Below are 27,712 nucleotides of genomic sequence, written 5' to 3' on the forward strand. Positions count from 1 at the left end.
GTTATTTGTCTTTTCCGTTCCTTTCCTCTTATTCTTTTGCTACTCTCATCATATGTATATTGGTGTACTTAATGATGTCCCACATTTATCTGAAGCTCTGTTTACTTTTTTATAGCTTTTGTTCCCTGCATCATTCTGATTATATGATATGCCTTCAAGTTTATTAATTCTTTCTTCTGCTTGTTAAAACATACTATGAAACCCCTCAAATAAAATTTTTGTTTTGGCTATTTTTCTTTTCAAACCAAGAATTTCCATTTGCTTCATTTTAATAAATTCTAGTTTCTCATTTGTATACTCTTTTTGATGGAAGGTTGTCTTTATAGCTTCATTAACTTCTTTTTAATTTCATTTTACTTCTTTTATTGGGGTGACACACATATAATATACAACTTGCCTTTATAGCCAATTTAAATTATATAGTTCAGTGGTATTAAGTACATTTATATTGTTGTGCAAACATCACCATCCATCTTCAGAACTTTTTTATCTTCTCATACTGAAATTCTCTTTTAATTAAGTAACAGATTCTTGTTTTATGCTTTCCTATCCCAGTGGCACCCACCATTCTAATTTGTCTCTATGAATTGTACTACCCTAAGTACCTCATATAAATAGAATCATACAATATATGTCCTTCTGTGGACAGCTTATTTTGTTATAATGCCTTTTAGGTGTATCCATGATGCAACGTGTGTCAGAATTTTCTTCTTTGTTAAGCCTGCATAATGTTCCACTTCGTGCATATACTATGTTTTGTTTATTCATTCATCTGTCAGTAGACATTTGGGTGGTGCATTGGTTCCACTTTTTCATTGTGAATACCACTGTTATTGACGTGGATTTACAAATGTCTCTTAGAGACCCTACTTTGAATTGTTCTGGGTAATGCTCAGAAGTGGGATTGTGGATTGTATCATAATTTTATCTTTAACTTTTTATGGCACTACCATACTGTTTTCCATAGTGGCTCCACCATTTTATATTTCTACCACCAATGTAGAAGGATTCTAATTCTTCCACATCGTCACCAAGACTGGTTTTCTATTTTTTGTTTATTTGTTTAGTTTTGTTTAATAATACCTGTCTTAATGGGTGTGAAATGATATTTCATTGTGGTTTTCATTTTTAATTTTCCTAATGATTAGTGATATTGACTATTTTTACATGTGATTATTGGCAATTTGCATATCTTTAGGGAAATGTCAAGTTTTTGCCCATTTTTAAAGTAGGTATTTTTTTTTTTAGACTTGCAGGAGTTCTTTTTATGTTGTAAATATTAATTCTTTATCAGATATATAATTTGCAAATATTTTCTCTTATTCCATGGGTTGCTTTTTCATTTTGATCATGTGCCACATGTAAATGTTTGAAATTTTGTGAGTTTAAATTTATTTATTTTTTTCTTTTGTTGCCTATGTGCTATTGTCATATTGTTACCCTATTTAAGCATGTTTTCAAAAGTTCGTTGAATGTATTTATAAGAGCTAATTTGAAGTCTTTGTCTGCTAATTTCCACATCTGGGTCCTCTGAAAGGCAGAGTCTGTTACTAACTTTTTTCTTGTATATGAGTTGCACATTCCTATTTCTTTGTAGGTCTCATGAGATGTAGTTGAAAGAGAATTTTATATAATATATTTTAGCAACTCTGAAGATCCTTTCTTCCACAGTAGGGTTTGCTTTTGTTTGCATATTTAATTGTTTATTATCTGAACTGGGCTTTTTCATGACATCTATTTCCTTATAGTGTGAAGTCTCTGATGTACCCCTTAGAGGGTGTAACCTTGAGCATGTACACGATTACCCTGTGGTGACAGTGGGTTTAACATGATTCTCTTTGACTGTCTCTTTTTGTGATCTTTCTATTAAGCCATGTGTCGTTATTGGTATTGCACTTAGCAGATAGCTTGCACTGTCAACTGATTGTTCTATTACTTTTAAAAATGCGCTTTGGCATAAATTGCTCTATAGTCTTATTCAATAAAATCTTGGCTACTTTTCAGGAGATTTAGAGCTTTGTTCTAAACCCACAATGGTTCTTCTTAGCTATCTTTTTCTTTCTGGTTTTATCTGACCTGAATTTTAGCTTGTAATATCCATGAAGCTACCATCTTTGTCCTAATTGTTCACCACCAAAATATTCATTGTTTTTGACAGTGCCCTTAGGCTTGAGCTTCCCAGTACTGTTACCAATGAAGTTGGTTCTCTTAAGGTGAGCTACCTAGCTCTCTGTTTGCTAAACCTGCGTCTCCCTGAGCAAAACATCTGCATCATGTTTCTGGAGCTCAGGACTGGGACAGTGCTTCATTCTTTGTAGGGTTACACCTCTGCTTTACAAGTGTCATGCTGAGTATGAGTGGTTGACTTTGGTCTTCTTGGCTTGCTTCTTTGGGCTTGGAGTCACTGTCCTATGAAGGATCTGAATGAGGGCAACTGGATCCTAATATATCCTTGATCTGTTCTTGGGATAGAGCATCTACTCCATGAGTGTATTCCTCCTATTCATCATATGATATTTCTGGGTTTCAGCTGTGTCTGTTATTCTTCAATTAGAATTATCTAGTTCAGTCATTTCAGAGAGTAATTCTTCAGTGTTCTGCTGCAAGGGATAAAAGAGAAAATCTAGGATGTGTAACTTCTCCTTTCAACCAATAAATACTACAGTTTATGTTCCCACCCAACTTCACTCCCATATCCACTATTCTCAGGGGTGTTAAGTGCCTTTAGTTCCTGAGCATTTCCATTATTTTGGTTTTGTGTTGATTTGCTTCTTGGCCTCCTTCCAAGAGCTTCCATGTTGCACAATTTTATTGAATGACATTCATATCAACATTTATATTAGTAGTGTCCCCTGAAGTTGTGTATTGCACAATCTTTGTGGTTGGAATATAGCAGCCCTGACCATCATCTCTCTAATTATCTTCAACCTCCAGCTTAGATTTTATTGCCTTAGAAATGCAAAGAGCTATGTAGCTAAGTCAGCTAACACTCATTTATTGCATTTTTGCTTCTAAATTTTTGCTGATATCTTTCGTCTGCTCTGGCTTCCTTCCTAATCTCTTTATGCTTGTGGGTTTGTGCCTTGTATTTTTTTTTTTTTTACCATTTTATTGGGATGTTGGCAAAGTACTTAGGTGAAGAGATGTGTTCAATTGCTACATTTAACACACAATCGGTATTTTTTTTAACTTATATGTGCCAAGCATGGTGTTGGATCTTTGCATTTGTCTTTGTTCATTCTCATTATGTTGAACATGCAGATGCTTTTCCAAAATTGTTATTGCCTCCTATGTCTCAGTCTAATATGGGGATTTAAAATGACTTTTCACTTTTAAAGTATGTTTAGTCACAAGAACCTCTAATTTACTAAATATGAAAAAATAAAAATTTTGCTAGCAATATGGATCCCCTTTTACAAAGGAGGTTACATCATTCATGTTGCCACACCTCCACTAACCCAATTGCTGCTACTGCCTCCACCCTGTTATATCCCTCCCACATAAGCTATGTGACACAGAAGTTATATGTGTATACCCCTTCGTCAGCTATATATGCATTTTCTTATCCTCCTACCTCAAGGCACAGAGAAATTCCTTTATTGGCTATACATAGTTTATGTTGGCAATTGTATTTTACTCAGGTCCCTCTGGTAAATTTGGTTACATTTTTTTCTCAAGCATAGTTTTTCTCTGATAGCAACTGAATACACTGAATCAGGCAAAAATCTGATATTGGTTATTTTATTATTAATAACTCTAGTATGTTATCCTTACTGCAAAATCAAATGCAAAGCTCTACTGCAAGGTGTGTAATACCCATAATACCCTGGCTTTGCCACTCTAATGGGCCTAGTACTCTTACCTTTTTCTTGCCTAGCTCTCTGTACTGGCCATATCTCAGCATTTATGTGATGCTCTAGAAATTATAGAGTATATTTTCACTCCTTATATTTGTAATATTCATATAAACATATCAAGACATTTGTTAGATCAGAATCTAAAGCTCAGAAAGTTTAGGAAACTAGCCCATAGTTACACCTGTGGTAAGATATACCACAAGTAGAACTATGTCTCCTACTTTAGGGTCTAGAGCACATTTTGAGCTACTATTGTGTCTTAGTTTATTGTCTGGTGCAAAGAAAACATGAAAATTAAAATCACTGAATTCCTTTGGTTGTGATTATAATGATAACAACATAATTGCCAACCCACAGCAGGTGTTTATAATGTGCCAAGCTAAGTGCTTCTACTGAATTACTGTGTTTAAATCTCACGTTATTTCTATTAAATGTCATTGTCCTCATATAATTAGTCTGAAAAGAGAACCTTGCATGAGCATATTTTGATTTGTGTTATCTTCTCATATCTTTTTATAGATTATAATAAAGTAAATATTTTTTCCTTGTAAAATATTCCCTGTAACAATTTGTATCTGAAGATTATAGGTTTATTTTTTTAGCAAATTTTATCAATGAATAAACCAGCCATTTTTAAATTTTATTATTTGTAAACTAATCTCTCTTCAGATGTGGTTATAGCCTTGTAGCTATATTTTAATTTTCTGTGCAATGAAATCTACAATAAAATGTTTCTAAAGAAATCAGAATCTAAAGTTGCTAAGTTACTAAAAGTTATCATATTTGGAGGTTCAAAATAAGAAAATTTTAATGCAGTATTCACCAATGAGTTGAGGTGGTCGGGGCTCTTTCTCTGAGTGATTTCTTAACTTACAAGTATGACATAAAATGAGAAAGTCTCTCAGTGATGTGGTATACTCTCAGGTTTTTTAAAAAAATGTTACTTTAGTTTTTGTTTAATTTATACATTTCAAAGCATACCTGGTGGCATACATCAGAATCATATCACAGAGAAATATATGTGAAAACAGCATGAAAATCTTAAAAATAAATTGACATTTCCAATCAAGAAGAGAACATGAGAGTGGAAAAAATACGCATATTCTTACTCTCTCTGGCACAGAAGTTATGCATATCACTTCCACTCATGTTTTATTAATGAGAACCTGTTCTATAGCCATAACCCGACTAAAAGAGAGGTAGGATGAAGAGCCTCTGGCTGGATGGTCACTTCTCAGAAACAATTCTGCAGTGTGTAAGGGAGAGCACAAATATTTTTTAACTGACAGCTGTGTTTACCATACAAACTAAATGTGTTTCAGCAAAGAATTGGTTAATTATATTACTCATCATCCATAAAATGGAACAGTATGCAACTATTAAAAAGGATAGGGAGATAGATATGTATTGAGTACACACACACATCTCATCACTTTTCTTTTTAGAGTAAGGGAAAGGCTTTATTGAATGTGTACAGTTTCAGTGGAAGCAGTTTTGAGTAGATCTAAAGGAATAGTTCCTTAGGACATTGCATATTATTCATTACATGAAGAGAGTTTTTCTAAATGAAAAATCTTCAGGACTTTCGGGAGAGGAAGAACAAATTAAGGAATGATCTCCACAGCAGAGACCTTGAGGCTGTTATGCGTGCAGGGTACAGCTCCGGTGCAGAAGTCCTCAAGGACAGCTCGGGGCCTCAGCTGGGGTGCCTCGGGCTCCTTCCAGGGCAGCGATTGAAGTGGATCATGCTGCAGTCCAGGAGACAGTCTGGGGTTCTCCTCCTTTCCGGTTGCTTCCTGATGGAATCCAGGGTTTTCAGCAGCTTCCAGGCATCCTGGGCTGCAGAGGGCGCCCCGGGTGTGTGTCCTTCCACCTCTGCAGGCGCTCGCAACTCCACCGATAGCTCAGGCTGCTTCCGTAGCAGCTGCGTCTTCTTGAGGTGACTGTAGCTGTTTGTGGTTTCAGCCGTTGACTCCTAGATATAGGAGCATTTGTGACCTCTCTCATCTCTGGGAAGTGCAGCAGCCAGAGTGCGGCAGAGCTCCCGCGGAGCTGAAGGCCTTGGCAGGAGCGGCGGCTCAGCACAGGGAAGGTACCCAGTGCCCAGGCCCAGGGTTGCTCTCGGTGCAGGTACAGGTACTGTGGTATGTGGGGCTCTGGACCTGCCTGCCTCCAAGGCAGCTCTTCCAAGGGCTGATGAATGGAACTGGATAGCCTCAGCCTCTCAAGGCTTGACCAGCACAGCCACGCACTTAGTCTAGGAAAAGTGCAAATAGCCTCATTACTTAAAAATAAAAACATATACAATCTTTTTTTTTTTTGACCCCTGAACTTTTAATTGGCCTCCTGCTCCCCAGAGGTTCCCCTGCTTCTGCTGGCTTAATGTCTCAGAAATTTGGTGTCATTGGTCTCAGACGCCACTTTGCCATCCACTACCTGGCGGGTGGTGGTCTTTTGGATGGTTTGCATGGAGTTGCTGCTGAACCATATGCAATCTTTTATAAACATCCGACTCGACTTGGCAGGGCACAGTGGCTCATGCCTGTAATCCCCGCTCTTTGGGAGACCGAGGCAGGTGGATCACTTGAGGTCAGGAGTTCCAGACCAGCCTGGCCAACATGGTGAAACCCCATCTCTACTAAAAATACAAAAATTAGCCGGGTGTGATGGTGGGCACCTGTGGTCCCAGCTCTTCAGGAGGCTGAGGCAGAAGAATCGCTTGAACCCAGGAGGCAAGGTTGCAGTGAGCCAGGATGGTGCCACTGCACTCCAGTCTGGATAACAGAGTAAGATTCTGTCTCAGTAAAATAAAATAATAAATAACCCCAACTCAGTTCACAGAATATTTTCTCAGACCACATGGCTGATCGACAATTTCCACCTTATTACAGCTAAATTATAGAAAATTTTGCTTTTTCTTTTTGAAATAGTTGTAAATTCTTATGAAGTATTAATCTGTAAAATAGAAATTATGAAGTGACAGAGTTGTCAGTCCCATTTATTAAACTTTTAATATAATTGCTTATTAATTCTGGTGGGGTTTTTTATAGTTTTTAATTTTCCATGTAGACAATTGTTTACAAACAGAAACCATTTAACTTATTTCATTTTCTCTAATTTGTGCCTTTTTAAAGGACCTTAATGCACTAGTTACAAACTTCAGTATATTACTGAATATGAATGGTGAGAGAAATTCTCCTACTTCTGTTATGACATGTTCCTGTTTTGGGGACAAAACCATTCGGTTAGGTTGAATCAAATCCCCTCTATCACCATACTGCTGAGGGTTGTGTTTTAAATAATGAATGGGTATTGTTTTTTATTAAATATTTTTTAGGCATCTGTTGAAATGATAAGGTATTTTTTTCCCCTTACTGTACTGATAGGGTGACCTGCTTTAATTGATTCTCAAATGCAAAACCAGTCTGGCACCACCATGATATATTATCCTTTTATATATTGCTGGATTTTGGTTGTTAGTAATTTTGAAGAATTTTGCATCTATATTCATAAGGAATATTCTTTTTTTTTCTTTAATGCATTTGTATGATTTGTGGATTAGGGTAATTCTGGCCTCATAAATTAGTTAAAAAATATTTTCTTCCCTTCTGTTTTCTAGAAGGTCTTATGCAGAATTAGTTTTATTTCTTCCCTAAACATTTGGTAGACTCTTCAAGAAAGCTACCTGGGCCTAGCATTTTTGTTGTGGGAAAGTTTTTAATCACAAATTAAATTCTTCAATATACATAGGGATATTCAGATTATATATTTCTTCTTGAGAGATCTTTGGTAGTTAGTGTCTCTGAAGGAACTTGTCTATTTTATCTAAGTTGTCAATATGGGCATAGAGTTGTTCAAAGTTTTTTTCATATTATCCTTTAAATCTATAGGGTCTATAGTGATATCCTCTGCTGCCTTGCTGATGTTTATAATTTGATAAATTTCTAATTTGATATTTGTAATTTGCTTCTTTTTAGTTTTCTTTGTTCTTTTTAGTTTTGCAAGGTCATATGATACAAGTTTAACTTATAAAAATTAATCATATTTGATTGCTAGCAACGGATAGTAGAAAAATATAGTAAATAATACCATGTAAAATAGCATCAAAGCTATGAGACAGATATAATTTGAACAACATATGTAGAAGAGCTGTATGCTGGGAATTTAAAAATGAAAATAAATGCATATATACATACCACATTTGTGAATTAGAAGGCTTAGTAGTGTTAAGATGTCAGTATTCCCCAAACTATAAATTTGACATAAGTCCAATTAATATCCTAGAAGGATTCTTTAGAAACTACAAATCTAAAGAATAAACTACAAATCTAAAGCTTTAAAATTTCTAGAAGTATAGGCTGAATTGAGTCAGTAATAGATTTCTTAGATTGAGTTCCTGAAGCAGGATTTATGAAAGAATATGTTGAGATTTGATTTTATCCAATGTAAGAATTTGTTTCTTTGAAATTCTTTTATTTGAAAAGCACTAATAAGAGAATGCAGAGAAACTATAGACTAGGAGAAACGATATACACATCACATATCTCATAACAAACTTGTATCCAGAATACATATACACACTCATACATGCACACACACACACACACACACACACACACACATTCTCTTTGTCTCTTTGTCTCTTTCAAAGCTCAATAATTAGAAAACAAACAACTTAATAACAGTTGGCAGATGATTGAACAGAATTTCTCTGCAAATATCATATATGACTAGCTAATAAACATAATGAAAAAATCAATAATAATCAGAAAATGCAAATTAAAACAATTGTACAATAGGTACCACTACATATGTACTAAACTGATTAAAAATAAAATTAAATGAAAAGCTGAAAATACCAACTCCTAGGGAGAAGGTAGTGTAGCTGGAAGATTGATATATTGGCGGGAGGATTATAAAGGAATGTAGCCACTTTGAAAAACAATTTGGGGGCTGGGCGCGGTGGCTCAAGCCTGTAATCCCAGCACTTTGGGAGGCCGAGGCGGGTGGATCACGAGGTCAAGAGATCGAGACCATCCTGGTCAACATGGTGAAACCCCGTCTTTACTTAAAAAAAAAAAAAAAATACAAAAAAGTAGCTGGGCATGGTGGCGCGTGCCTATAATCCCAGCTACTCAGGAGGCTTAGGCAGGAGAATTGCCTGAACCCAGGAGGCGGAGGTTGTGGTGAGCCGAGATCGTGCCATCGCACTCCAGCCTGGGTAACAAGAGCGAAACTCCCTCTCAAAAAAAAAAAAAAAAAAAGAAAAACAATTTGGTAGTTTATTATATAGTAAACCATTCACCACATAACCCACAGATCCCATATTAATCCAAATAAAATGACAACTTATATTTACACAAAATCTGTATATAAATATTTATAGAGACTTAATGCATACTAACCCCAAACTGGAAACAACTGAAATGTATGTTACTTGTGAGATGAATGAACAAAGTAAGGTACGTTCATACAATGGATTATTACTCAGTAATAAAAAAAAAAAGAACCTAATACTAATAATAATATAGATGAATCTGAAATACATTATGCTACGTAAAAGATGTCTGACTCAAAATACTAAAGACTAGATGATTTCATTTATATGACATACTGGTAAAGAAACTCATTGAGATAGAAAACAATCAGTGATCACCAAACATTGGCAGCAGGGCACTGGGTTGACTGTGGAGGTGCACAGGGGATATTTTGGGATAATGATCCTAATCTATGTCTTGTGAATGGTATTTGTTAAAAAAAAATACGCATTTATCAAAACCTGCAGCACTGTACATGAGAAAGAATGAGTTTTGCTGAAGTTATGGACTTCATTAAACCACCCAAAGTAGAACCAAAATGCAATAAAAAAGCATTGCCTCACTTCTCTATCTTCTTGTAAGAGAACACACTGAAAATTTGAGGCCAGCAAGTAGTCTAGCACTAAGCAAAGGACTCTGAAGAAATTCACGTTAGCAGTCATAAGCAACAGCCTAATCCCTGCAAACCAGCTCACACTGCATTTTACTAGGCCAAAGAAACAGGGGTAAGAGGATAAATGATGTGATGCAAATGATCACCATTCTAAATATGTCAAGCATTATGTCCTGCTGACAAGAGGGGACTGTCTGGCATGGTAAGTAGCTGTGCCAGCTTTTCAATCTTTAAGCATAAAAAGTGAGTGAAGTTCTTATTTTTTAATGTGCCACATAGGGAAATAATAATTTTTTCCTCGTTACTATGGTTCTAGTTGTTGGTTAAAAGGCATTTTTGTAGATGTCTAATTTAAGAAGCAATTTTATTACTAAAATTGAGAATGAAATATCCTATTTTGTAAAATGATATCTCAGATAACTAATGTATATGGAAAGGTGCTTATACCATTTTGCATTTCCAAAGAATTTCTAAAAGTTCTAATTTACTTTCTGAAGCATAACCCGGAAGCATGCAAATAAAACATCACAGCTGTATGCTCACTGTCGAGCTAAATGCAATACATGATCAATGTGAGTTATTTGACTATAGGTCACAGAGGCGGCAGCATAATGCTATTGACTATACAATGGTTGATCTGATAGCTATACACACAAGATAGCAAACAGTGGTATTTTGGCTTAAAGCTATTTATGTAAACAAAATTAATGAGGAAGGAAGACCTGTTGGTCATAACTTGTAATGGTTAAACTGGTTGCCAGCTTCTAATCACCTTTCCCTATTGCCTTGTTTTCACTCTGAGAGAGGTCAGCATGATTTATTTACATGTGTTTCCTAAATCATATACTTGTATACATTTGTGAAAATGTATCCTAAATTCAAATGTTACAAAGCAAAACAATCCCTAAAAGCTATGCAAATTAGTATATTTCATAATTATTGTCTAAATTGTAAATTGGTCCACGGTTACACAGCAAATTCAATGTGGATGTACGCTGCTTCAGAGAGTAATATTAATATTTTATAGAAACCAAGAGGTCAATATAGAAAATCTTTATTTCTTATGATTAGTATTTCTCTGTCTGTTGGAGATTTTGCTTTCAGGTGAAAAGTTTGAAAGAATTTACCAAACAAACAAATGAAAAACTTCTCCAGGTGACATCAAGAGATGACAAAATAACAACATCACATAACACCCAAAAATAAAACCATAAAAGAGAAAACACTTCTACTGTAAAAAGAAACAGCACCAAGTTGCTTATAGTGTATAAAAATTATGACAGGATGATAACAATAGAAATTCTGTTGTACTCAATGGATGATTAAGCTTAAATGATAAAATGAAAAAAAATGATAATAAAAATGGTTACTATGTGTTAGCAATATTTTAAGAACTTTGTATAACTTACCTCATTTAAGTCTCCCAACAACCTTGTGATGTAGTTTCTATTATTATCCCCATTTTAGAGATGAGGAAAAGCATGTAATAAGAGCTTTAGTCATGTACCCATCATTATTCAAATGCAGCAAATAGCCTTGATATCTCAAGGACTCGTTACAATGATAATCCAATTTTTCCCTGATATCACAGTCCAGTCGTGTTATCAGTGGTTGGGTTCCTCTAACCGGGTGTCCCAGGTTCTTGGGCTCACTTGCCCCAGGAATGGGGAAAAGGCTTTGGCGGCATGGTGAGCTTACCGTTTGTATAAATATCACGGACCCAAAGAGTTTAGCAGAAAACAATTTATTAGGCAGACAGAGAGAGAGAGAGGAGAGAGAGAGGGGGGGAGGAGAGAGAGAGAGAGAGAGAGAGAGCGAGAGAGAGCGAGAGAGAGAGAGAGAGAGAGAGAGCTCCCACGCTGCCGTGGGAAGCGAATTCAAAGGGCTTATCTGCACAGGTAGAGAGGGAAAGACAGCTCCCACGTTATTGTGGGAGAGGATCCCAGAGAGAGAAAGCTCCACAGGTAAGGGGCAGTGGGGTTTTAGCTTTGAAGTTATTACCACCCCATTCATGTTCTTGTCCAATGAGAGGAGTTTTTTGTTTGTTTGTTTGTTTGTTTGTTTGTTTGTTTGTTTGTTTGTTTTTTTAACTTCCTCTGGAGTGATTGATCTTTGACTTTAATCCCAGCTAGATTGCTTGCGCCCACAACAGAGCCCCTCCTTCCAGGGCTTTTGGTGGGCTTTCTGAACAAAGGAACTCGCCTGGAATTTTACCTAGTCCACACACAGGAAATTTAGATAAAGAACTCTTGGTTCCCTGGTGAGGAGGTGGACGGAGGCATGGCACTGGGAAGCTCTTGCCTTGGAAACCACGCCCCTTGTGGACTCGGTTTTCCTTAACACAATCCCTCATTCCCATGTGACGTTTCAGACTCTTTCCATTTTGGGCTTCTGCCATCTCAACGGGTGAGGAGTCTGCCTGATCCCCGGCACCCAGATGGCTGACAAGTGTACAGAGAGTAGAAGGCTGTCAGGATGCTGTAAGCATGAGGTCAAGGAGTTGCACACACCAGTTCTGTCTGTTATATTGGCTAGAAGACACAAATATGGCTCCAACATAACTTGAAGACAGTTGGGGAATGTCATCTTTTTATTTGCCTAGAAAGAGGAAACAAGATTGATGCACATTTAGCTATTCTCTGCTACACTCACATAGCCTGAAGTTACTAAAACAGTTAGAGGTAAAGCACTGTTGTTTCAGAGACTAAGGCTTCAACATAATACTCTACTGCTATTCAGAAAAGAAGATAAGTGGTGAAAGAAATTTCTGTTTTACTATGAATTAATTTTCTTCTTTTAGACTCCCTCTTACTATTTATTAGTGACACAAAGTCAGATATCTATTTCTTGACTAGTACTAAATCAAATGGCTTAGAAGTTTTGATGTCTCAAAGCTACCCACTGCTTGTAAACTGTCACCTTGCATTTGATAGAGAAGATATACTCATATTTCGATAACACTCTGTTTTGCAACTTTGATGAGGGACGTATTAGTCCATTCCCACATTGCAATAAAGAACTACCTAAACTGCGTAATTTATGAAGAATAAAGTTTAAATTCGCTCACAACTCTGCTCAATAGGAAGCATGGCTGAGAAGGCCTCAGGAAACTTACAATCATGGTGGAAGGCAAAGAGGAAGGAGGCACATCTTACATGACGGGAGCAGGAAGAAGAGAGAGGAAAGGGGGAAGTGCTACACACTTTCAAACAACCAAATCTCACCATCATGAGAACAGAGAGGGAAAAATCTGCCCCCATGTCCAATCATCTCCCACCAGGTCTCTACCCCAACATTGGGGATTACAATTCAACATGAGATTCGGGTGGGAATACAGAGCCAAATCATATCAACTTCATAAAAAATTCCTTAAAACAGAACAAAGTAGATCTATGTTAGGGGAATCTTCATCAATTAGCTTAGATTTGATTTGTAAAATGACAGCTCCTCTCCTTTAATTAAAAAGATAGTTTCATTTTGTGATAATGCTGAGGAAGATAGATCAGATGCCATGTTTACATGTCTGTGTTCACACCTGCATATTTACTTTGCTAAGATACTAGTGGTGTTCCTACTACAGTTTAGGTTCCAAACCAGTGATAATGTTATATAAGCCAATGGCTATACTTCATGAAAGTCAGTTCAGTGAATACTAATGATTCAAATACAAAATTTTTTGTTGTCTTCAAATGTTTTCTAACAAAATTGATATGCTTTTAACTATGTTCATAGTCATTACAGTGTTGCATGCAATTAGGCATAAATGCTAAGCAGTTCAAGTAGATAACTACAATAATTAGTATTGCTTTCGCGTTCAAGTCAAATTTTAAATTTAAGTGTTCATATTGTTAGTTCTTCACGATCTGTTAGCAGAATCAATATTTACCATTTTACCCAATATCATTTACTGTTTAATGCTCTCCTTGTCCTGACTCTGCACATATACAAATCTTCATGCAGGATAAATCTAATAAACTAAAAGCTAAGTTGACTTTGTGTATTTTGCTATTTCAACCAACAGATCTCCCCCTAGCACTGTCTGAGGTCTGGTCTTTCAGATTAATTTTTTTGCCATTTTGTATTTCTCTTCAACGCTCCATATCACTAACCCCGCCCACCATCCCTGCCTCTTTTCGGTGTTCACTCTCCATTCTCTAAATATTTCTAGTAGAGAGAGTAGAAAGATGGAATTCATAGTATTTAGATTTTACACTTTGGATTGACACAGTGAAAAGGTGCATATGGGCTCCAGGTATTACATGGAAAATCAATAAATTTGATTCACTGAGTGAATACACCTGCATTAAGGTAGAGATTAAATGAATTAGATCATATCTCTACCCTCATTCTTTTTATATTATAACAGAATCTATTTCGTGTGAGGAACTTTTCCTGCTTCCTCTTTCTGTTCCAACCCCTATTTACATTCACCTTTGTCTTCACTGCTCCACTCTAATGCTTTTTAACACCCTCAATCAATCTTATTAGGAAACCTAGTGCACTTTACAGGCTTCAACCATGTTTATTTCTTAATGAATTTAACATCGATTTTCCCGCTTGATTCTATAGACTACTTTTCTTCCTTAGGTTTTGTGAAACTTTCTAGGTTCTTCACCTATGTACTTGATTATTTCACAATTTTTCTTGGTGGTAGTTCTTATCACTGCTGTCTCTTCTTCTGTTTGATTTTCACATGAAGAAGTTCTCTGGGTTTTATATTTGTATCCCAATCATTCTTTTTTAAGGGAATGCTTCTTTGCTCTTTAGGTTTCAATGACCAACTTTATACTTGTGACTTCTAAACTGGTATCTCCACTACCAAGTTCTTTTCAAAGATAGACCCAAATTCTCAGTTTTTCCCTGGCTATTACATTGCCAATATTTTAAACTAAATGAAATCAAAGACAAACAGTATTTTCTTTCCAAACTTTTAGTACTTCTGTTATACTTAATTCATTTTCTTAGTGCTACTCATTTAGGGTCATTACACTTTAACCACATTTTTGGCCATCTTTCTAGGCAAATACTCATAGTTTTAATTTGTTATTTTGCCATTCCTCATCACTCAGATTGCTTTTCTTTCTTTATTATCTTTTTCTCTACTATTAGGTACTTTTGAACAATACAAGTCAGAATGTGTCACCAATGTCCTTAATAACCAGCAATGATGTCTCCTGTTGCCTAACCAGAAAATTCTACATAATCCGTGAATTAATTCACCTTGATCTGACTCCAAACAACAATTCTAGTATCTCTCTCCTTTTTTTTTTTTTTTTTTTTAACCCACATCAAGCATTATAGGTTAGCAATGCAGCATTAATTGTTGTTGCCTGTATTTCTCGTAAGCTTTCAGGCCTTTATGTTTACTTTCTCATATTGTCCTCTTTATCTGGGCAACATTCTCATTAATTTTGTCTGTCAAAACTCTTATTTTTTTAAAGTCCCAACTCCAACTACTTCTACAAGTCTTTCTCAGATATACTCCTACATATCCAGCCTCTAGATGAATCTTTCTCTTTCTAAATCCTACCTCTTGTATTTTTATTTAGCATATGTGTTTTGCTACCATGATTTATAAATATTGTTTTACATTGTTGTTCTGTCCACCTAATGCCACTTCCACACCCGTATTGTAAATATTTTATTTTTTAAAGGCATTTTGCATCTGTTGAACTCTAGCAGAGTGATTAGCATTGACTGTGTGCTTGATAATATTGAATTAAAATAGCATATAGATTCAAGCCAATTTTGGACTGATTCTATCCACATAAAGTATAGCACTGCTGAAGTGATATCCTTGAGGAGGTGAAAGTGGATGGGATTTATGCATAGGATGTTTGGTGGGAGCTTTGATTATGAGTTCAACTAACTGTGAAATCCCAGGGGCTACAGACTATGCAGATGTGAGAAGAAACAGTACAAATCTGGAAAATCTCTTCTGATTGCTTCAGTTTTCTCAAAAAAAGGAGCAAGATCATTATATATGAGTGATTATTAGGAAAGAGGTTTGCAGTTTTAAGAAGAGAAGATGTGTGAAATAATTGCATGAGAATGCTGAGCAGTAATTGAACTAAGAAAATACTATAGATAATTACATTTATAATACAATACCCAATGTTCTGTTTGGAATGTTCCAGGTGTTCTTTTACATATTGGACTTTTATTTTTTAATTATAATTTGTATTTTATTTCTGTAGCACCAGCTCAACTTGTGGCAAATATCAATGTGTTTTAAATTCATTTCACTTTAATTTTCAAAACTCTTTATTTGCCATCCTGGGGAAAAGAGTAAAAACAACAGGATTGTAGCAATCCATTTATACCCCTCTTTTCAGATAGTCATGCTTCTCTACAATATTTATCTAGTTTAGCACATCTTATTTCTGTAGTGAATGTGTTCCTGTCACTTCATCTTTATTTCCTGTTTTTATCATATTCAATCCTAATTTGCTCTGAAGGTTTGCTAAATTTTGCTTTAATCATGTCTTTTCTCTAAAATATTTCAGATATAATAAAATATATTATGTTCAGTATTTTTCTAATATTTTTCTACCAATTGAAAAATAAAATATTGAAATGAGATATATTCACATTGATTTCTATGAAGGTTACACATGGATTGGTAAATCAAAACAAGCTCTCAAAAGATAGAAAATCAATTGATGTGTCAGATAGGAAAAGCATAAATGGCAAAATCAACCTCAGAGTTGACATCTTTCCTCTTGAAATAATTTAATTTACCAAAATTTGATAGGTTATGTGACTATGAACATAGTAATAGGCGAAAAAGCGGGAGACCAAACAGATTGATCTCAAATTTTATTTACAATAATTCAAGCAAATGTAAACTGACATATTTTAGATAAATATTTTTTTCTGGACCAATCACATAAACTTTCTGGGAGAACAATCAAGACTGTATTGTAAAGACTGTTCACTGAATAGTCATAAACAGTATTTACATGTACAGTTAATTACAGAGAATGTATTTGTTTTTTCTCTGCAGAACTATTATCCAATTGCCAACAGTTGAATTGTCAGTATAAATGTACAATGGTCAGAAATAGTACAAGATGTTACTGTGAGGATGGATTTGAAATAAAAGAAGATGGGAGAAGCTGTAAAGGTAAATAAAACATGTAACTCTATCAAATTTTGTTTATAGATGCTTAGTTAACAGAAATACAAAAAGACATTTTTGAGCAACTACCATATGCTCCACAGAGTGTTTATGTTAACTTTTCTTTCTTGAGATTTAAAAATTTGCCCCACACTGAAACATAAACATTATATGTATATGTTTATGACAATCAAATTTGAATATTTTTTTGCAGTAATTTCAAACTTGGGGAATGTCAACAATGAGAAATGTTAACCCTTAACACATTGATCTAATTGTTTTAACTTCCTGTGTTTTACAGCTGTTACATAGCTGCAGTCTATTAGACATGTGTTATTAACTATCTTCGATTAATAGTTACTAATTTTGTAATGTTCTTTATAATTTTTGCATTAGTTATTTTGGCAGCTGGCATTTTTACTGATAATAATAATATAATAATGAACATAAATATTGATTTTTTTCAATATCTGAATTCTTGCTTTTGTGAATACTTTATAGTAAATGTTTATCCTCCAAAGCAACTGCCCTCTTCCATACTGAAGAATTTTAGATTATTTTTCCATTCAGTTGACTCCAATTATACACATATTAATATGTATATATAATCTATCTACAAAGTTATATGCTTTGCTTTACATGATACTTAGAATCTATATCTATCTCTACATATAGTATTTCTTATCTATAATATAGAGTATGTCTCTCTCTGACTCATTCCTTCTGTGTGTATGTGTGTGTGTGTGTGTGTGTGTGTGTGTGTGCGCGCGCGCGCGTGTGTGCAGGGAATAGCTGCATTGCCAGAGCCACTAATAAATAGAATACTTTCCAAAGAAATCAGTGCTTTGCTGATTACTTCAAATCTTTTCTCTAATATTGTCACTTTTACCTTAGAATCTTTAATTTGAAAGAATTCTTAGAGGGAATTATTTAAAATCTTAATGACAAAATTGAGATCCTGATAAGTTAATTGACTTAAGTCCACACATCTTCTTAGTAATAGAATTGGAACTGAAACCTAAGTCTGCAGAACCCTCTTAGTCTTATCCTGAAGAAGCTCATTGTCTTTTCAGATACATTGGAAATTGAATTTTAGTTTGTTGTTTGTTTGCTTTGTGCATCATACAAATGGTGTATAAACACTTATTATCAAGTGTTTGTCAGACCCAGAAACTGCATAATCTGACCACAGGGAGGCCAAACTCACATATTTATTTGACTCATGTGCTTTTAAAACAACATTTAAAAATTAGAAAATTGCATACAAAAGTTTAGATGTTCTGGAAATTCAGGGCAACACTAGATGCCTCATAATCACAGAAGTCAGCCAGATATAAATGGTGCCAGACATGAATGATACCTTTGAACATGCATGCTCTTTCCACTTCAAAACAGTCCTTACCATTCATATGTGTTTGCTTAGATGTCTATTCTGCATCCTTCTCACTCATTTACTACACCTGACTCCTATAGTCATCAAGATCTGTAGTTCCCTTTGCAAGTGTGAAGCTGAGTTAAATGCACAAGTTTCTGAAAGTGGTTAATTAATTGTTTTATGTGTTTAATTAAGTGCATAAAAACAAACATAACCATAACAAATTTATTCTGTGGAACATGAGTGAAGAATCGCACAGCAATCATTTTAGAAGTCACCAGTGGGAAAGGAGCTCTTTGAACTTTCTCTATACTCCTTGAGACCCAGATCTGAGTATCATTTAGGCTTTCTCAAAACTAGATTTCCAGGTAGCTCTCATTAATTAAAGGAGAAAAGAAGGCAGCATTACAAGTAGTGATATACCTGTTTCTTTATGGTCAATGTTGTGGAGTTCCCCTGCAGTATATTCTGGTGAAGTAGAAAGAACAAAGGAGATAGGTGATCATACTGCTCTCCCAGACAACATAATCATATCGGAAAAACTGAAATAGAAACCAATAATATTAAAGATGAAAAATCTATGAAAATAGATAAGAATTATGACTGTCATCAGAGACAGACTTTACCAAATGCAAGCCTTAATTTCATTCAGTATTACTGTAGACTTAGCTCCAAACACTATATTTTTTTCTATCGCCAAAAGTATTTCTTTCAAATGAGCCATCCATGACTGCTGGCTATTACATGACTCTGAAGAAATCTGAGTTTATGCATGCCATACAAATGCATAGTTTCACAATTTAAATGGCTCTTCTGCTACTCAGCAATCTTTTTGCTTTCTCATAATAAATTGTTTTTTTAGTTTGGATATTCCCAGAAGCCAACCCTGAAACAAGGAGTCACATGGCTGTTTTCTATTATTTGCCATTGTAGATTTTTCTTTCTCTTTCTTTTCTTTCTTTCTTTTTTTTTTTTTTTTTTTTCCTGGTGGTGGGGGTGAGAGGATACAGGAAGAGAAAGGCAATCCCCCGTAGTTGGAGCAATTAAGCCAGCTACAACAAAGGGCGACTGAAGCTTAAGTGTGTGGCAAAACTTTCTAGCATGAGAGACAAGGGAACTCAGGCATGTATACACCAATTTCCGAGGACCACATTTGTTTGTGTATTTTTGTGTTGGAAGTATTATTATCCCTCCTGGAACCTTGACCTGCCTTGAGTCTTGGCAGAGCTTTTGGTGGGAGACGAAGAAGGGTTTCAAAGTACACTCAGGCACAGATAAAGATCCCTATGACTGTAGAATCGCACTGAAATATCTGAGGGATATGAGCAGACAGTATCTACTATAATGCACTTGACCATTCTTTTCAATTCCTTCTTTATTCTCTCAAAATATGTTTCCTTAATCTATTCTCTTTGGTCGTAGTCATTGGCTCTTTATATTCTGGGTGCCATCTTGTATTAATTCTGCAACCTACTCTCTCTCTACTCACTGTTGACTTGTGTATCCACCCATGCTGCTTTTGCTGTCATTTCAGAAGAAGAGCTTTACTTCTTCTAGTCTTTTTTCTTCATACATATTAAAAATCCCACTCACCCAAACTTTTGCCTTAACGTGGTCTAACAGATTTCTACTCATCATATATCTTTAAACACTACATTTGCACTAACACTGTAGTCAACAAATATTCTCACATTTCTTCTATACTAAAAGAAAACCAAAACCAAAAACATAACAAATATCCACTCTCTATCCTAGCTCTTCCTATAGCCATCATTCCTGTATCTTCCTTCTTTATTATCAAAAAACTTAACAATCAACTACATTTACATTCACAATTATGTTATTTTCACTTCGTTCCTGCATTTACTGCTGTCTAGATTCTCATTCTATAATTTTAGTAAAGCAACTTTAAATATCTCTTTTCCCTTAAAATTTAGTTAAAACCCTCACTTTTATTTTCTAAGGATTTTTAGAGGCTTCTCATTATATCTGCAGCTTTCCAGAGCTTCTATAATTTTTATAATCTTGAATCAAACTCCACCTTCTTATTTATGTGTTGTTTTGAGATTATATATGAATTTTCTCCATTCCATACTCATCTACCCATAAGTAAAACTCAGTTCTTTTCTTAGAGTTTCCACAATTATAAAATCTATGCAAACAAGACAATTTGTATATGTAGTAAGATTAACTGAAGACTTAGTAGGAAAAAGTTGTATATCACAACAAACAAATAATTTCAAATGTAATTTTTGATATTCCTATATGGAAACACTTATGTTACCCCTTCACTGAGGATTTTTTAACATGCCAGTTGAGGTATCTTTTTTCTCATATCACTTCTGACACTAAATTGGGTGGGATTTTTCCACATAAATTACCTAATTCTCTAATACCAACTGGGTATGTAGTTCAATTCAACTCAATTCTGATATTATCCAGAGGTAGTGTAGACCCCATGGGTTAAGGGCCTAGTCCTGCAAGACTCAGGTACCAGTCACAAGTTACAGGGCTCACCTATACCGTTGACCAAGTGGCTATAAATTTGAGCATTCCCACAGCCCTCTCCTCAGATGCATTCATTCACTACAACAACTCAGAGAACTCAAAAAGTAATGGCAACAAAAGTCCAAATAGACAAATGGGATCAAATTAAACTAAAGAGCTTCTGCACAGCAAAAGAAATTATCATTAGAGTGAACTGGCAACCAACAGAATGGGAAAAAATGTTGCAATCAACCCTGACAAAGGGCTAATATCCAGAATCTACAAAGAACTTAAACAAATTTAAAAGAAAAAAAACAACCCCATCAATAAGTGTGTGAAGGATATGAACAGACACTTCTTAAAAGAAGACATTTGTGCAGCCAACAAACATATGAAAAGAACCTCATCTTCACTGGTCATTAGAGAAATACAAATTAAAACCACATTCTCATACCAGTTATAATGGCGATCATTAAAAAATCAGAAGACAACAGACGCTGGAGAGGACCTGAAGAAAGAAATAGGAATGCTTTTACGTTGTTGGTGGGAGTGTAAATTAGTTCAACCATTGTGGAAGACAGTGTGGTGATTCCTCAAGGATCCAGAAATAGAAATACCATTTGACCCAGCTATTCCATTACTGGTATATACCCAAAGGATTATAAATTATTCTGTTATAAAGACACATGCATATGTATGATTATTTTGGCACTGTTCACAATAGCAAAGACTTGGAACCAACCCAAATGCCCATCGATGATAGACTAGATAAAGAAAATGTGGCACATATACACCATGGAATACTATGCAGCTATAAGAAAGGATGAGTTCATGTCCTTTGCAGGGACATGGATAAAGCTGGAAACCATCATTCTCAGCAAACTGACACAAGAACAAAAAATCAAAGACCACATATTTGCACTCATAAGTGGGTGTTGAAGAACGCAAACACGTGGACACAGGAAAGGGTATATCACATAGCAGGGCCTGTCAGGGGGTGGGGTCTAGGAGAAGGATAGCAGGGAGTAGGGGAACAGGGGAGGGATAACATTAGGAGAAATGCCTAATGTAGATGACAGGGTGATGGATGCTGTAAACCATCATGGCACGTGTATACCTATGTAAAAAAACTACACATTCTGCACATGTACCCCAGAACTTAAGGTATAATTTAAAAAAGAAAAAGAAAATATTTTCCTTATGTTTTTAGTTTATTATAAAGAATGCAAAAGCCAAATGGAAGTGATGTATAGGGCAAGGAATGGGAAGGAAAAAGAGGAAAGCTTGTATGCCCTGTCTAGGCACTTCATCCCCCTAGGGCTCCAATGTCTTCACCAAAATAGAAGCTCTCCAAGCCTCATTGTCCCTGAGATTTTTTTAGCCCAGCCCCCAGTCCCCTTTCTTCTCCTTGGAGGTCAGGAGATGGAGCTGAAAGTTTCCACACACTAATCCACTGTTTGGTATTTGGATGAGACTCCCTAGGGGCCCCACCATGAGTCACCTCGTTAGCATAGACTTAGGTGTATTCTAGAGGAGCTCATTATGAATACAAAAGACACTCCTATTACTCAACAAATTCCAAGAGTTTTAGAGCTCTGTGCCAAGCACTTTGAACAAAGGCCAAATATACATTTTTATTTTGTCACCTTAGTTGAACCCCTTTAATACAACAGCTTCAATCCATCCTGTTACCTTTTGCTCTCCTCTTCCTTTTTCCGGTTTTCTTCTCACCCCCTTTCTCCAAAATTAATTACAGGAGTCCCAAACTATCTTTTGTCTTCATTCCCAAGTTGTGAGGACCAACTTAGTAAGTTTGTATTTCTTATTGAAGGACTCAGTGAAAACAAGTTCCAGTTAAGATCAGCCTTCCATTTGTGACTATGTGCCTTTCTTTTCCTACATTACGCCAACATCACTACAAAAATGTACTCATTATTGAATCCAAATGGTAGTTGTAATCTTGATCTTATTGGATTTATGCATTGAATATAGCCCTTTCAAACACTGTGATATTCCTGAAAAGCTCTCATTTCTTGATTTTTTTTCTTACATTATTCATTAATTTTCTTCACAGGAGATTGTAGGACTCCTTTTCCTTCCCCTTCTCTCTCTCTCTTTCTCTCTCCCTCTTTCTTTCTTTCTTTTTCTTTCTTTCTTTCCTTCTTTCTTTTCTTTATTATTCTGAGACAGAGCCTTTGCAGTGGTGCAATCTTGGCTCACTGTAGCATCCACCTTCCAGGTTCGAGTGATTCTCATTCTTCAGATGCCTGAGTAGCTAGAACAACAGGTGTACACCACCATGCCTGACTAATTTTTGTATTTTTAGCAGAGAAAGGGCTTTGCCATGTTGGCCATGCTGGTCTCAAACTTCTGGCCTCAAGTAATATGCCCACCTTGGCCTACCAAAGTGCTAGGAATACAGGCATGAGCTACTGCGTCCAGCCCTGATTCCTTGTTCACGTCTGTCCTTTCCACATTGGTATCCTATAGTATTTTGCAGTAGCTAAGTTTTTCTCATTTCCCCTTCTTCTGTGGGAAATAGCTATCTCCTATTTTTAAAATCTATAATCTATATGCTAGTGACTTCCAAACACTCCAGGACAGATCTCACCCTATATTACCAGTTCCATTCTCAATTGCTCATCGTTATGGATTTACTCAAGGCTGCCCTACAGACAACTCAAATTTAACACAACCAAATCAAACTCATTATCTCCTCCCATGATAGAGCCATTCAAATCTACACCTCTTATGTTCTCTACTTCAAAATTGGATCAATTTTCACTTCTGTAACATCCAATCAGTTTTCACATGTTGTCTATTCTACTTCTTACACATTTGAGTCCATTCCCTCTTCATTTCCACTGCCACTGACTTAGTTCAAAACATAACTTAAAAAGACAATGTATTGGATACAATTAGCACACACCTAATTTTCCAGGATCCCTTCTCCACACTTACCAAAACCTTTATTTCGTATGGGTTTGTTTAGTTTTGAAAAGCAAAGCTGATCATATAGCTCATCTAATTAAAACTTTGCCAATGCCAATGTCTCAGGTAGTCTTTTAGTTGAGCATGCAGATATCTTCATTATCTGGCTCCCAATTTACATTCCCAGTTTCATCTCTTCTACCACTTTCCTTCCTATACACTTGCTTCACTTGACTCCTTATGCTTCTTCTTTGAAACCCCCATGATATCATCCTAATGCCTTTCACATGTCCTTTTGATGAACTGAAATGTCTCTTTCCATTTAGTCTGAGGAAACCCAGATCAGACTTTACACTGTTTACCATGAAGTCTTCATTTAGCATTCCCCTTCTAATCCTAAGCAGTTTCACTTCTCTTTCTGTCATAACTGGAGTATGCCCCTATTATACGGAAATGTTTACTATCATAATTATATTTCTCCAGACTTGTCTTACTCAGGGGTAGGGACCATATTTTGTTGATTTTTGTCTTCTGAAAAGATTAGTACAGTTGTTGGTACATAAAACAGACTGAATATACATTTGTCTAATTAACTACTGACAAGGATGCCCTTTTATTCGTTTGGTGAGTTAGGAATCATTGAGTATCTGTTATTCATAAAGACTTGAACTGGATACCAGAGGAAGGAAGTATATAGAGAAAATAGAGTGAAGAAATAGAAGAAGGGACTACAGATATTAAAATAAAATTTAATTAAGATAAAGTCTTTATTTTCAGTAGGTGCTCAGCTATTTCCTCTCTTTTAAGTAGTGAGTGTGATTTGTATAATATGGGTCAGAACTCTTATTTAATCTGTTGATTGAAAATCACATTACTTGTATAAATCTTTGTTGCAATAGTGAAAAGTCAGTGTCATAAACACTGAAACTATTCAATAAATACTAATTATTTTGTACCTTTACAAAAATATCCAAGGACTTCTAACCTGCCTATCACAAATGCAAATAAACCTTATTTTAAAATGCATAATTTGATTCTGTTTGATGTTTTATCTCTGTAAATGTTAAGAGAACAAAAAGTTTAATTTTAGTTAGTGTGGTTTTGAAAAGACTTACTGGAATCGGCTTTTCCTTAATAGTCTATTTCCAAAGTTCAAAAATAATATTTTCTTCAAGGAGAAAAGAAAATGCCCAAGATACAGCTGCTTAGAAATGATGCCAATTTTCATTTTAGATCAAGATGAATGTGCTGTTTATGGTACATGCAGCCAGACCTGCACGAATACGCATGGATCTTACACTTGCAGTTGTGTGGAAGGCTACCTAATGCAACCAGACAACAGGTCTTGCAAGGCTAAAATTGGTAAGTTCTGACTTTTTGGTTTTGTCTTTCCAGAATTATTTGTTTCCTTTTTACAGTTCTTTTTCATGAGAGATGTGGTACAGCAGAAATATGGACATTGAAGAGGGAGATTTTCCTTCATTTTAATAAGCTTCCCTATAGTTAGGAATCCAGAGCAATTCTTTCAGTTGTCACTAATCATTATAAAACTCCTTTCATTACTCCTTCCAAAAAGGAAATTTTCTTTCTTTTTTCTTTCTTTCTTATTTATTTATTTATTTTTGAGATGGAGTCTTGCTCTGTTGCCCAGGCTGGAGTGCAATGGCATGATCTTAGGTCATTTCAACTTCTGCCTCCCAGGTTCAAGTAATTCTTCTGACTCAGTTTCCCAAGTAGCTAGGAATACAAGCATGTACTATCACACCTGGCTTATTTCTGCATGTTGGTGAGACTGGTCTTGAACTCCTGGCCTCGGGCTGTTCACCCACCGAAGCCTCCCAAAGATCTGGGATTACAGGTGTGAGCTGCCATGCCAAGCCTATTACAGGAAGTTTCTAATTAGCAAAAATTTGTTCAAAAGATGTGGATTAATTGAAGTACCTATCTCTCTTCTGGTCTACTACAATAGATTCTAGTTAGGAAACTAAAAATTACCTCCTGCTTTACCTCCAAAATTAATTTTTTATATAATAAAGTGATCGGCTACTAAAATATAAACCAGATCATATTATTCTCTTGCTTCAAATTTCCCAGTAACTTTCGCTCACCTTGAAAATAAAATCTAAACTCCTCACAGGTCCTCTAAGGGCCTAATGTCCTGATACCATTTCCCTTTCCAGTGTCAGATCTCCCACTGCTCTTGTTTCATCATGAGTGCCAGCACACTTGTATTCTTGTCCTTCTTCAGCTGTGTTTCTTTTTTATCTGCCTGTAATGCTTTCTCCTGTGAGATTCACATTAATGTATCCTTCTTATCACTGGAGTCGCAGCTAAAATGTCAATATTCAGAGTGACCTTCTCAATCTATTCTATTTAATGGTGTCTACCCTCTCCATCATGGTGTTATTTTCCATTGCTATTTATGCATATTTACTCTATCTCTATATAATTTCCCAGTTTTATTTTCCTTATAGCATTACCATTTGAAATTAGTTCATATATATGTTTATCACATGATTACTCCAGAATAAGCATTATGACAGTATAGAACTTGTTGAATCTGTTTACTGTTATTTACTAAGTACTGATCATTGCCTAGAACATACAAGTACTCAATAAATACTTGCAGAAAAAAAGGGAGGAAGGAAGGAAGGAGGACAAGTTGGAAAAAAGGAAAAGGAAACAGATAATCAACTTGTTTTGCTAACTAAAATTACTAAAATGAGTGTTTCACTCTTAAACATTGAAATTTCATGTTTCAAAACTGCCTTTTACTACTAACCTGCAAATAAAGCCTGTAGTTTCCACACAGTTTTCAGCCTACTCAGTAAGTGCACACTCAGTAAATGTTCACTTTGATTGGCTAATGAAATAGCTTTGAGATACACCAGTCATAATCCTATAATGCTAATAGTTTTGTGGACTGAATTAGCTGGAGAATAATATAAGAAAATACTATACAGAATATTTCATCTGGGTTCTGCTAACTTCCTCCAAGTGTAGTTTTGTATCAGACATTTTCAAATTATGATGTATTGATGAATTAATGGGCACCCTCCCCCTCCCTTATTAGCAGTTGGTAAATTAAGCATGAAATTTCTTTTCTGAAACCACATTGGGCAAAACATTAGATTAGCTCAGGAAGCTGCAGTTGTTTCTCTTTACACATAACCTCATGTTATAATTTCAGTGATTTCCCAGAGATAGTATAGTTAATTATTTACAAAAATATGTATCTATAAAATGTCAACAACGACAAAACACTCTTTTATTTCTTAGTTTATTCTTTGAATGACCGACTTAATTTATGAAGCCATATTTGAGGGCAATCCTTGATAAAAATTAGGTCAGGTTATGTTTCTATTTTTGCCACCACCCAGAGTTCCAATTTAAAATATTGAATGAAGGAAGCAGAAGGCTTGCTATTTGCTGTTCTATCGATCCACACAATATTGCTACACAGGGAGAGTGTAATGTAACAAACCCTATAAAGGAAGTACTTCCTCTTTTTCTACATAGGTGGGTTACCTTACAGTAATAGAATAAAACCAGAAAAGGATGGAACATGATAATGCCCTACTACTTCAAGGAAATTTGATGACTCTAGAATTGATAATGGAATATATAAATCTCTTCACCTCTAGGTCTTTAGCTTGATGACAATATGTACCTACAAAATTTGAAAAATACATGGTTACCATGGGAGTGTTGCTGTGCTTTATAGTTTAAGGAAAATGAGTTGCTAGCATGAGCATAAGTCTATAACAAAGACTGGTGAGTTTTAAAGGTCACGTGAATATTTGAACCAATGTATTTATACAATTTAAGGGAAAAACTGTCTGTTGGGCTTTGGTTTTCTCATATTTATAGCAAGTGAGCCGGAGGATACTTTTGGCATCAATTGCATGTAATTCCCTTTAATGCAATCAGGTTAAAATTTTTCTGGCAGTTTTAATATATAGTAATGTGGCTATATCTGACAAGTGCTAGAAAAAAAGGTATAAATTAAGC

At 35.5% G+C, this 27,712-nt stretch overlaps 1 protein-coding gene across 4 annotated transcripts in view; it reads left to right on the plus strand.

Moving 5' to 3' along the window:
* Positions 1–27,712, plus strand: part of LRP1B (LDL receptor related protein 1B) — a 1,884,038-nt gene that overhangs the window by 856,360 nt on the left and 999,966 nt on the right. For all 4 annotated transcript variants that reach the window (XM_003921997.4, XM_074399735.1, XM_074399736.1 and 1 more), the window contains exons 4-5: positions 16,795–16,914; positions 24,935–25,063. In XM_003921997.4, coding sequence (XP_003922046.1) covers positions 16,795–16,914; positions 24,935–25,063 — 249 coding nt within the window. The remainder of the gene's footprint in view (positions 1–16,794; positions 16,915–24,934; positions 25,064–27,712) is intronic.

This window comes from Saimiri boliviensis, chromosome 5 (assembly GCF_048565385.1).
Source record: "Saimiri boliviensis isolate mSaiBol1 chromosome 5, mSaiBol1.pri, whole genome shotgun sequence".
Taxonomy (NCBI): Eukaryota; Metazoa; Chordata; class Mammalia; order Primates; family Cebidae; genus Saimiri; species Saimiri boliviensis.